Source organism: Vitis riparia, chromosome 17, assembly GCF_004353265.1.
Source record: "Vitis riparia cultivar Riparia Gloire de Montpellier isolate 1030 chromosome 17, EGFV_Vit.rip_1.0, whole genome shotgun sequence".
NCBI classification, from domain to species: Eukaryota; Viridiplantae; Streptophyta; class Magnoliopsida; order Vitales; family Vitaceae; genus Vitis; species Vitis riparia.
Window position 1 is genome coordinate 8,032,942 of NC_048447.1, and position 12,617 is coordinate 8,045,558.

Here is a 12,617-nt window from a genome sequence, read left to right on the forward strand (position 1 = left end):
TCTAAACTGGGGTCCTTTTTTTTTTTAATTTTATATTTTATGGGGGAGGTAGGTGTAGGGAGAGAAATGAATTGGGCTTATTCAAGTTCAATAATGGCCCATTATGAAATGGTTGGTGGGTCGAGATAGTGACATGTTTAAAATTTATTTTATGATTAAAATTAAATATAGAATTATTTTAAAAATATGTTTAATAGTGATTTTAAGAAATATTTATTATTTTTTATGTTTAATAATGGTTTTATGAATAATTTGTAACCATCAATCAGACAATCTGATACATACAAAGGGATTTAAATTTTTCCTCATAGAAAAAAGAGAAATTTCTTTGATATAAATGTTTTTTATTTAATTTTTATCCGTAAAATAAAAAGTTACATGTTACCCCCGAACCATTTGCTAACTTCATAACCGTTAATTATGTTTGGTTAACAAAAAAAAATTTAAGGGAAAATGAGAAATAATAAAAGTAAAAAAAAAAAAAATTAGAACATTTCAATTTTATTTGACTTGTTTTAAAATTTTATATAAAAACTAATTTACTTAGATTTGATTTTTTGTATTAAAATAAAAAATAAGAAAATATTTTGGCCCATTTACATTTGGAGAGTTAAGTGTGTAACCAAACAAGGGCTTTCAAGAAATTTATAACTATCACCAAACAGGCCAATTTCAAACTTCCATAGAAGCTGCCCTGTATTATAAATTATCTACAATTCCATTCATATTTCTCATGCAAACAGCCCCTGGTTCTCTCTATCTGCCAGAGCTATGGAGGACCCATCATTGCTCGCAACTGCCGATTCTACTTCACCGGAGCAGATACTCCCCACTTCCGACATAAGTATTAACTCTGAAACCCCTTCTACCTCCACACTCTCACAGGAAACTACAAGCTTCACTGCTAGTCTACAAAGTCGCTCTCCCGAATCCCAAAACGTAGTCGTTTCTCACCTCTGCGTCTCCTCCCTCGGAACCTTGACTCCTCATATCAGCTGCCTCGCCGTCCATGAAAAGTTCCTCTATGCTGCCTCCGGCGAAGATATCCACGTCTACGATTTAACTACCCACACCCACATCGACACCTTCAGAAACAACAAGCCCACTTCTGGTTCAGTCAAGTCCATCGCATTTCAAGAAGGAAAGATCTTCACCGCTCATCAGGATTCCAAGATTAGAGTGTGGCGGATCACGGCCTCCAAACGCCACCGCCTTGTCTCTACTCTCCCCACCGTTAAAGACTTCTTGCGCCGCTCCATCCTCCCAAAGAACTACGTCCGGGTCCGGCGGCACAAGAAGCGGCTCTGGATCGAGCACAACGACGCCGTTTCGGGCCTGGCCATGGCCGAGGGTTTCATGTACTCAGCTTCGTGGGACAAGAGCTTCAAGATATGGAGAACATCGGACCTCCGCTGCGTCGAGTCTGTCAAAGCCCACGACGACGCTGTCAACGCCGTCGCCGTCTCCGCCTCTGGCACCGTCTATACTGCCTCCGCAGACGGGTGCATCAGGGTTTGGGAAAGAGCCGGAGAAGAGAGAACCCACACGCTGATAACCACCCTAGAGAAGCACAAGTCTACGGTGAATGCGCTCGCATTGAGCGGAGATGGATCCTCACTGTTCTCCGGCGGTTGTGAGAGTTGGATCTTGGTCTGGGAGAGGGAAGAGAGCGCCAATCACATGGCCGCGACACAAGCCCTGGTGGGCCACACTGGACCCGTACTATGCTTAATCACCGTCAACAACATGATAATCAGTGGGTCCTCTGATCGGACTGTCAGGATTTGGCGCCCTGGGGTGGATGGAAGATATCACTGTACACTAATGTTGGAGGGACATGTAAAGCCGGTGAAGTCGTTGGTGGCAGTTTCCAGTGGCACCTCGTACGACGTCGTATCGATTTGTAGCGGAAGCCTAGATGGCGAGATTAAGGTTTGGGAGGTCTCAGCTGCTGCGTTTAATGCTAAAAGCTGACACCAAAAAATAAAAAATTTGCCATCGTGGCGAGATGTTATTGGGTGACAGCCATTATTGGGCTTTGTGTTGTATAGATAATGATACCCTTAAAAAAACAGATTTCATCTGAATAATGAGATAGTCACGTGGAGCATGTGATCGAGGTTGTCTCACGTCGGGAGTGGTTGACACTTGGAATAGAGTGAAGCATCCACGTGGCAATCCGCATTGGAAGAAAAACATACCTTTGAAGTAATTAATTAAGATTATAGTGGGAAATCATTGGTAAAATAAAGGAGGATTTTCTCTAATAATTTAAAGGTTCCACTTTGTGTTGTTCCAAAGGAAGTTTGCTTGTGTCATTGCTCACGTAGTTTTTGAGTTTCAAGTATGAGAATTTGTGAGTTTTGGACCAAAATAGCCTTGGGAAATTTTTTAAAATTTATATTCAAAATGATCATTTTGTTACCACTTAGGAGTTATATCAATAAAAAAAAATAAATAAAAATTAAAAATTAAAATTAAAATCTCAATTGCCAATTGAAATTTCAATTAAAAAATCAAGTTTCATTTGTTAATAACGACTTTATTTTTTAACTTAAAACCTTAATTATCAATTGAGACTTTAATTAAAAAATGAAGTATCGATTATCAACTTTGACTTCATTTTTGTGGGAGGATGATATGACAATTATGTGATTGGAAAGAGGTCACATTGAATATAAGGTTTAAAATGTATATTTTTATGGTCTAACAGACCATTTTAATTCAAAATTCAGAATTTACATCATAATCTATAAAGATTTTCAACCAATTTTTAGGTTTACCTATTGGATTAATGGATTTTAATATATTTAACATCTTAATAATTATCTTTTTTTTTGCATTTTTAATCATGTTTAATTACAATTTTTACATCACGATAGTCGTATTTTTTATATCATTTATCAAATTTTCTTTTACATATTTATCATGTATTTGATCATATTTTTATACTCAAATCATACTTTTATTTTACGTATTTAAATTAAATAACATTTTTAATAAGAGTCCCCTTGGTATATGCTTTTGTTATGAAAACATTAGTTTTAATTAATTACAAACATATGACTAATGATGGTGTATATATTTATTAAAAAAAATTAAAATTAGAATATAAGAGGACTTGGAATTATTTTTCATATGATTAGGTGCAAATGAAATCACAAGTGATGTAATTGAGATCATACCGAACATCTCGATACTTAACTAATCGGTTTGTGTTCATGGATTATTTTAATAATTATATTGATTACTAGTTAGTTTAATTAATTAAGACTCTAATTATGCATGTACACCATGTGCAAAGTGGGGAGTGAGGATTAAAGTATCAAGGGCCAACTGCATATTGTATATTTTAATGGAATGAGAATCCATTAATTCAAATTCAAATGCTAGTTAATTGTTAGCATAATTTTCTATCATTTAATTAATTGAGTTTAATTTTTTTTATTAGAAACTAATTTAACTTATTGATCATTGTACAAATATTCTTTTTGGGTGAGCCAAAGATGCTTTGTTTAATCATTGTATAGGATGAGCAAAAGATGCCATATTTATTTAATCATTATATTAAACAACAAGAAGCAAGCATTGGAAGATGAATTATTTGTGGCTATTAACTTATATGATCTTTATTGGACTAACTCATCAAGAGTCTTGAAGCCTAAATGTTGGTTTGTTCTTTGTGGGTGTTTCTAAGCCTAAGTATAAATAGTATTTGAGGTTTCTTTTGGAGACACTGAAAAAATAAAATTGGTAAACCATGAAAGAGAGAAAAATAAGGAAAATAATGGTTGTTTCGTTGGGTATTGTTTTAGGGCTTTGATTTTAGTCCAAAGCATATATACTTTAAAGGTATATAAATGCATATTTATATGGTGCTTAAAGCTCAAACCATCCAACTTAGCTTCAATTTATACCGGTATTCTAGTTGTGGATCTAACGTATATTTTAAGCTAAAATGCAAAATTGAAGAGTTAAAAAGTGATTCAATGAAGGTAATTTCATCAACTAAGGTAGATGAGGGCTTAATCTTGTTTCAAAGAGAGGTTTGAGGTTTATTGAGGATGATAAGAATAGAGGTGAAGGCATAGAACAAGGAACAAGCAAGAGAGATGAGCAAAGCATGCTATGGAGGGCATGAAGAAATGTTCAATCATGTTTGGAGGTATATTAAAGGCCAAGACAAGCCAAGGAAGGGAAGAAAGATGCAAAATGAACTTTGGAAGGTAGAAATTCTCACATCAAAGCACAAATTCGAAATGACTTACTCATTTCGAATTTAGCAAGTTAGGGGAAAGAAAAATAGAAGCTCAATTCAAAATAGTCATGCCTGTTTTGAATTCATTGGGGTTGAGTTCCAAATAAACTTTACCAATTCGGGATGATTTCAAATTCACTTTAAAATTTCAAATTTAAGGGTTATTATGTGGAAATCAAGCTTTTTCCATTTTGAAATGATCTTATACATCAACTATTCAATTTGAAATGCCTTTAGATGATTTGGAACTTGTAATTTCATGAGTTTTTGAGACAATTATGATGTAATTTTGATCAAAGTATCCAATTAGAGTGTGCCACGTGTTAGGATTTTGCTTTTACTATATAAACTCAATTAGTTTTAAGATTTAAATTAGAGTTCATAAGGCTAGATTATGAAACTCATGTTTTTAATTCTTTCTTCAATAAAGTTTTACTTTTCTCTTCTTTTCTATTTTATTGGAGAGTCCTCTATCATTTTTGGCTAATTTGATATGATTTGAAGATGTTAACACGAAGGTGAAAACTCCTCAAGATCTATTTCAGTAATGTGTGAATGGTTTGATTGTATTTTTATATTTGAATATGTAGGAAGAGATTTCTTTCTCCAAGTTTCATATAGATAAGGTACAAAGGATGTTTATTGAAGTACTAGTGATTATTAGGAATACTTTGATCACTAGTTAACTTGATTTAATATTTTGTTATTGAATCTAACAACCAAATCTATAAGATGGATATGGGTTGTGTTGGTTCTGAGCCAACTGGAGTTAGATCCATCTAAGTTAATAGAGGTTAGACAACATTCCTCCTTGCGTTGTGCCTCTCAAAGCTTCTACCAAGCAGTGTTGAGACTGGATGAGCTTCCTACCTGCACAAAGGATGTCCGAACAGGTGGTTCGGGCATGCCCCTTCGAAGCTTAAGTCAAACAGAGATAGTTTGAACTCCTCAAGGGAGAGAGTGAATATGCCAGTCTATGTGTGCGCGTGCGTACCTTGTTTGTATTTTTGGAGGGTTTTTATAGTGTTTGAAGAGAATGCCACTGTAGTATTGACTAAGCACTTTGACCTTCTCTATAATGATGATTGTCTTGTAGGTGGTAGGGCAATCATCATAGTTTTGGGCGGCCAATAGGTGTTGCTAACTGATGTGCCATGATGTTTGATCGTTTAGCCACCTATCCCATCAACTTGTTGATGGTTTGGGGTTATGTGTAGCAATTAATTGACATGGACTTGAGGGTTAGAAGAGATCCCATCAGCCATTCCCATGTCAGGCATGGATGATTACGCATGCTAGTGGGTTTGGGAATCTTGACCGGACGATCCTGACTGTTTTAAGAGTTTGGTCTCCTTATGTTGCCTAGTCCTGTGGGAAAAGGGCTTCATTATGTCGGATGCTAGATGGAACTGGTAGCAGTCTGGATGAAATGATACAGATGGACTACACACCGGTGACAACCAGTCACGATATCCAGATTGAAAAAGGGACACGTGGAGGGCGTTTCCCACAATAGGACACGTGGAGGGGGTCCCCACATGTTGTGAATGCTTAAAATTGAATACTAAATTAACCAATATAATTAATAGGTTTAAGAGATCTAATTTCTAAAGTTAAAAACTATGTTTTATATGAGAATTAGTATTAAGATTCAATTTGATCTTAGATAGGTTTTGATTATAGACCTTAGATTTTTTAATAATTTCTCTTGTTAAGGATCAAACATTGGATTGTAAAACTTTTTGAAGGTTTTCTATTTTTCTTTTTAGTTTATTTCATTATATATTTTAGAAAATGTTTATTCATCTTTTTAATTTTATTTATTTTACATTAGAGTTTTCTTTAATTTAAGCAAATAATTATTATTTTTAACTTGAATATTTAAACACATTAATGCTGATCTTAAAGGACGACATCTCGGAGACTACCAACCATGATAATCCTAATTTCTAGTGTTTCATAGGCAAAGTTATTATATATTTAGACTTTAATATTTTATCACAATAAAGATTTATGGTCATGATGAGCCTTGTAAATCAAGGTTTGAATGTAAAACTTTTGTGGCCAATTCTTCCAACTTTGCATATGGAGGTTATTTTTTTCAATATTTTGTGAAATCTCTTATGGTATTATCTCTCCATGTTTTTCTCGTTTTTTTTTTTTTTTTAGTTTTGAGATGATGAATTTCCATCTCAAGTATTGATGTATTTCTATCAGTCTCCATTGTGTGGAAACTAGTAAAGATTTATATTCCATTTTTTTTTTATTAAAATGGAAGAAATCTTCTTTATGATTTTTTTTTTTTTTTTAACTTTCTTTAGGAGGGTTTTCCATATTATATTTGATTTTATCTCACTTAGATATTATCAATTCTTGTTATCATTTCTTACTAGGTTCTCATTGTTGTGGAAGACTCTTGAACCACTATAGGTGAAATTTGGTTGTTTTGCTCATCATAATCACTATTCCCATCTCATGGAAATATTCTTCAACAATCATAATTTGATTCCTATAAAAGGTATCAAAGCTTGATTGTAGTGGGGATATCTGGTGTAACGGTCCATTCTCAACTACGTAGATATTGTCCACTCTACGCTTAATGGGTCCTTATAACTTTAAAATGTGTCTACATAGTTAATAAGAGCTCATACATGTATAACTCTAGGAACTTTTTACCCACTCTAAGCCTAATAGGTCCTTATAACTTTAAAATGTGTCTACATAGTTAAGAATAACTCATACATGTATAACTCTATGAACTTTTTACCATATTCGATGTAGGATATTAGAATCACCCCTTTGGCAAACACAACATCCTCATTATGTCCCATAGGATTATGTGAGGCCAAATAGACAGACACCCCTTACGAGACCAAAAAAACTTAGGTCCACATTGGCATTGAGGATTAGGTTAGATATCATTTGTAACAATTTGCTTCCAATTGTATAGATATTTTATGTTTTAAGCCTAATAGGCTATCACAACTTTAAAACGTGTTTATAAAATTAAGAAGAGTATATACTTATATTGGTTAAGAACCTTTTCCTTTATCTGATGTGGGGTATTACAATTTCATTTTTATCTATCATTTTTCCATGCATTACACTTTATGAGAATTTTTATCCGCATATTTTACATTGTATATGATTTGGGTGCATTAGGAGTTGCATGAAAGATCAAATTCATGGGTTTTTTTTACAAATAGATGACTTGTTCACAACCGATTCATGGGTTTAGGCAACCCATTAGAGGATGTAGTGTTCCACCTCCTAATTGGAGGGATGAGTTTCCCATGGTGAGTACATTGGTGTATGTGGTTACACATTGGACAGGACCTATAGTGGGTCATGATTGAAGGCTATCAAGTAGTCATGTCATGATCTCACCAAGCTGTTTTATTATGTTGTTTTTTAACCTTGAAAGAATATTGAACTTGTGCTAAAGTTACTAGTGACTTTGATCTACAAGTGAAATTGTAAGCTGATCATATATTTTCTATGGATCGGGTTATTGTTGATGAAAACCAATAGCAATAGGTATTCTCAATAGATGCACCATGATATCTAATGGGATTGAGACAGAGTGTCCCATTGGGTGATCCTAATGAGGTGTGTTCATGAAAACTATGGTCATAGTAGTTTCTTAAGTGGAATTTGACATAGACTATTTGAAAGTTAAGACATGTTAGTTGAACACACAATAGGAGGATCTATCTTTGCTAAAAATAATAGGGAAACGTGTGTTTCCATATGATGACATGAAAATATTTTTTAAAAAATGGGAATCCATATATGTGTATTTCTATGTTTACAATGTAATTGTAAAATGTTTGGAACTTCATGCACTTTTAGCTTATTTGTATTTGGATTCTAAAAATGTCATCTACCTTACCAGTTACGTTTCCCATATGTGAATAAAGAAAAGAGAAAAAACACTCCCAAAAATCTAACGAAAACTTAACCTCTCATCTTCTTCATCTCATTCTCAAAATCTTAACATCTCTTGAAGCCCTAACTTTTCCACTTCCTAAAAAAAAAATCCCAAAATCTTACAAATCCATAAAATCTCCCTTTTGTTCTGTCATTCTCAAATCCACCAAAAGTAACTTATCTCCCTTCTACTCATTCTCAAACCCACATACTACCATTAATCAACCATTTTTGGAGCTCATAGTCATCACCACATTCACTCTGCCATCAATCAACCATTTTTGGGTCTAGTTCATCTCTCTACCATATCGAACAACCATCTTTGACTAGTTTGGTATACCCACACTCCTTTCATGTGTTTATTTTTTTGAGTTTATCCATAATTGATTCATATTTGGAGATTATTTTTTGCAAATATTCATGTAGCCTTGTGTGGACCCCGCATTTCGGCTCAATGCGTTTCCCACTCGAATGGCGAGCTCGATTTCTTATTTGTGAAAAATGATTTTTATTGATTAAGGAAACTGACTTGGAGTCGCCACTTATTTTTGTTTTATTTTTAAAGGGTAAACAAAATAAGAAAGAAAAACCCTAAGTGTGACTCCTTATTTAGAAAAGGTGGCCTGTGAAAAACCGGATCGGGTTCGGGGGTCAGGTTACTTATCGGGAAGGTACGGTAGAGATCGTAGCACCCCTCTAAGTCCCTAAAAACGGGTCTCTACTAATAAGATAAAGCTGACGTGGCAATTGACGAGTAAATCAATGAATATCCCGAATGATCATGCACACATAAGAGTCGAGACATGCATAGACAACGATTAGAAGGAAAATGGGTACATACCTGGGCAACAAACCGTCATGCGCTATCAATAGAGAGGGTTAGTACACCATATAGAGCACAAAACATATCACATGCATCACTAAACAGAGATTAAAATTGTTCGAAGGAAAACTGGATTTTTGAAATTCATTTAAGAAATCAGAATCTTAGAAATTATTTGAAAATTGGATTCTTAGGAATTAAATGTAAGAATGAGAACTTTTAAAAATTAAATTTGAAAGGAAATTGGGATTTTGAAGAATTATTTGAAAGTTCGGGATTTTTAAGAAAAAATATAAGTTACGAAAATCGGGATTATGGGAGTTAAATTTTGAAAGGGATCAGAATCGTAAGCTATTTGAGGCGTAGAAATTATGAAAGTTGATGTATAAAATTTGGAAATCTTAGAAATCATTCGAAAGCAGAACTTATAGAAATAATGAATAAAATAATAGTGATAATGATAATAATAAGTAGCGGGACAAATACGGGGATTGGATCATGGGAAACTGAAAGTTGGTTTCGGAGATAGGACACTTGGAATTTTAGATAGCTAAATTTAGAAATCGGAATTTTGAAGAATTAGATTTTGACGATTGAGATTTTTAGGAGAAATAAATGGGTAAGCATGGAATAATGTTATTAATTAATTAAAACGATATTTGGACGGATGAATAGTGAATAGTGGGATTCTCGAAAATTAGGTTTGAAAGTCGAATCTTTGAATAACTGGACTCTATTTGGAATTTTCAGAAGAAGGAGATAAGTAAACGTGGAATTTATAACAGTGATAACAAAGATGATATTTGGGTGAATAAGAATGAATGGTGGAATTTTTGAGTCTAAAGGTTAATCTTGGAAATCCGGTTTTGAAGAATTGAACTTTAATGATTGAAATAAGTAAATAAATAAACACGGAATAATGATACTAAAAATGTTTAGACGAATAATAATAATAAATAAATAAATAAATAAATAAATAAAAGAATAGTGGAATTTTTCTAATTGAGAATTTTGAATTAGGGCGTTGGATTTTTAAAAGGATATGACTCTGAGTAAATAGATAGGTATGGGATTATAATACTAATTAACGAGAATAATATTTGGGTGAATAAAGATGGATAATAGAATTTTTGGGACTGAAGTTTTAATTAAGACATGGGGTTTTCGAAAGATTGGATTTTGAATAGACATAGAATAATGATACTAATTGATGATGACAAAATTTAGGTGAACTGTAGAATTTTTAGGTTTTGAGAAATTGAGTTAAGACAAGATTTTTGAAGATCTAGGTTTTAAATAAATGGACGAATATGAGATAATAATCCTAATTGATGAAAATAAGATTTAAACGAATTACTAAGAAACCAAATTAAGACAGAGGATTTTTGAAGGAGTAGATTTTTAAATAATTAAATAAACCCGGGGTAATAATTCGATTTATGAAAATATGATTTAAACAAGTATTTGAAGAATTAAATTACTAAATAAATATGGGATGATGATTCTAATTGACGAAAACAAGGATTAAACGAATTATTGAAAAATTAAGTTAAGGCACGGGATTTTCGAAGGATTAGACCTTTAAATAAATAGGTAAATAGGGGAGAATAATTCTAACGGAAATAAGATTTAAGCGAATTGTGGAATTTTTAGAATCGAAAAATTAAGTTAGGGAGTTGAATCTTTGTGGGCTTAGACTTTAAACAAGTAAATGAACATAGGATATTAAGTCAAATCCAAGAAAATAACATATAGACAAATAGTAGAATTTTAGGATTGAAAATTAAATTATGACATTGGAACTTTTAAAAGGATTGAATTTTGGATAAATAAACTGATACAGGATGATAATACTAATTAACTAAAATGATCATTTAAAACGGGATAAAAAGAATAGTGGAATTTTTAGGAGTTTGAAAATTAAGCTAGGACATTGGATTTCGGAAGGGTTGGATTTTAATTTTGTATATAAATATGGGATACTAACTCTAATGGGTGATAACGAGATTTGAACTAATTATTGAAGAATTAAATTAAGACACATGATTCCTTTGAAAGCTTTAGACTTTAAATAGCTAGACATATATGGTGATAATTCTTAATTGATGAAAATGGGATTTAAATAGATTATTAAAAGATTAGATTAGGATATGGGATTTTTCAAGGATTAGAATTTAACTTTAATGACTGAAATTCTTTAAGAGATGATAAATAGATGCGTACGAAGTAATGGCAATAATTAACAATCATGATGTTTAAATTAGTGAAATTGAATACTATAAGCTTCAAGATAAAAATATAATTAACAATAATAATGTCTTTTAATTGTCTCGAAGATGAGTTAGCTAAATGGATAAAAATAAGATAACAAATAAAAGGAAAGGACTTGATCAATTAATTAAGGACATTAGAGGTCTTGTTTTCTTTTAAAAAGGATTATTTAGGAATTGGGTAGCCTAATGGGCTAACTTCAAGTGGGTATGGGCCATGAGAGTGGATAGTACAAGGGGCATGAGGCCCTCATCAATACAAATGGGCCTGGGCTCCAACTTAAGCCCAGGTCCAATGACATCAATGGGCAAAACTCAATGAGCAAAGCCAAGGTTCCATCTTCAGCATAGGCTTGGGCCTGGGCTCCAACTTAAGCCCAAGCCCAAAGCCATCAAAGGCAAAACCAAGCCCGTCATCCACAAGCCCTTCACAGCCCAAGGCAGCCCCATCCGCCTGAGCAACTCCCTCAGGCGAAGTCTCCATCTGCAGCGTCAACGCCAAAGAGAGCCTTCCACCATCGGCGGCGCGAGGAAGAAGGGAGCAGTGGCGGCGCGGCGAAGAGAGGAGCAGCGGCGGCGTGGGGAAGAGAGTGGCAGCGGCGGCGCTTGTGCTGAAGCAAGTGGCAGCGGCGGCGTGGGGAAGAGAGTGGCAGCGGCGGCGCTTGTGCTGAAGCGAGTGGCAGCGGCGGCGTGGGGAAGAGAGTGGCAGCGGCGGCGTGGGGAAGAGAGTGGCAGCGGCGGCGCGGGGAAGAGAGTGGCAGCGGCGGCGTGGGGAAGAGAATGGCAGCGGCGGCGCTTGTGCTGAAGCGAGTGACTGCCCACAGTCCTCTGGACGGAACTCGGTCCCAGAGTGGAGTGACTCGTGGTGAGGGAGCTTGAGGAGGTGGGCATGGAAGGTGGTGGCCATGCATGGCTATGCATGGCCTTGCGAGAGTGAGGGAAAGTTGCTGGTCTTCCTAGGTTCCAGTAACAGAGGAACACAAATGGTAGAGAAGGAGCCAAAGACCCAAAAGAAAGCAAAGGGATTGATAATAAAAGGAGAATAAGGCAAAAAAAAGGGAAAGGAAATTGAGTGTGTCATGCATCCTTTCAGGTGATATCCATGAGCTGGTTCGGGTGAGGGAAACCTCAAGCTAAGTTACAAAATACATGAGAAGTAGAGTCTCATCAACTCCAAGCCAAGCCACAAGGATAACAGCAAGATCAACAACAACAAAGAAAATGATCCACAAAAAAAATCAACGGGATTCAACATATAATCTGACCCAACTGATGAGCTATGCAAAACAAGCTAAAATGAGAAATAATTGAGAAAAATATGAATCAAAGTAAGCGA

At 34.7% G+C, this 12,617-nt stretch overlaps 1 protein-coding gene across 1 annotated transcript; it reads left to right on the forward strand.

The window, feature by feature from the left end:
* Positions 1–681: 681 nt before the first annotated feature.
* Positions 682–2,090, forward strand: LOC117904391 (protein JINGUBANG-like). The gene has a single exon (XM_034816977.1). It carries the CDS (start codon positions 772–774, stop codon positions 1,972–1,974), a length of 1,203 nt encoding a protein of 400 aa, XP_034672868.1. The 5' UTR covers positions 682–771; the 3' UTR covers positions 1,975–2,090.
* The last annotated feature ends 10,527 nt before the right edge of the window (positions 2,091–12,617 follow it).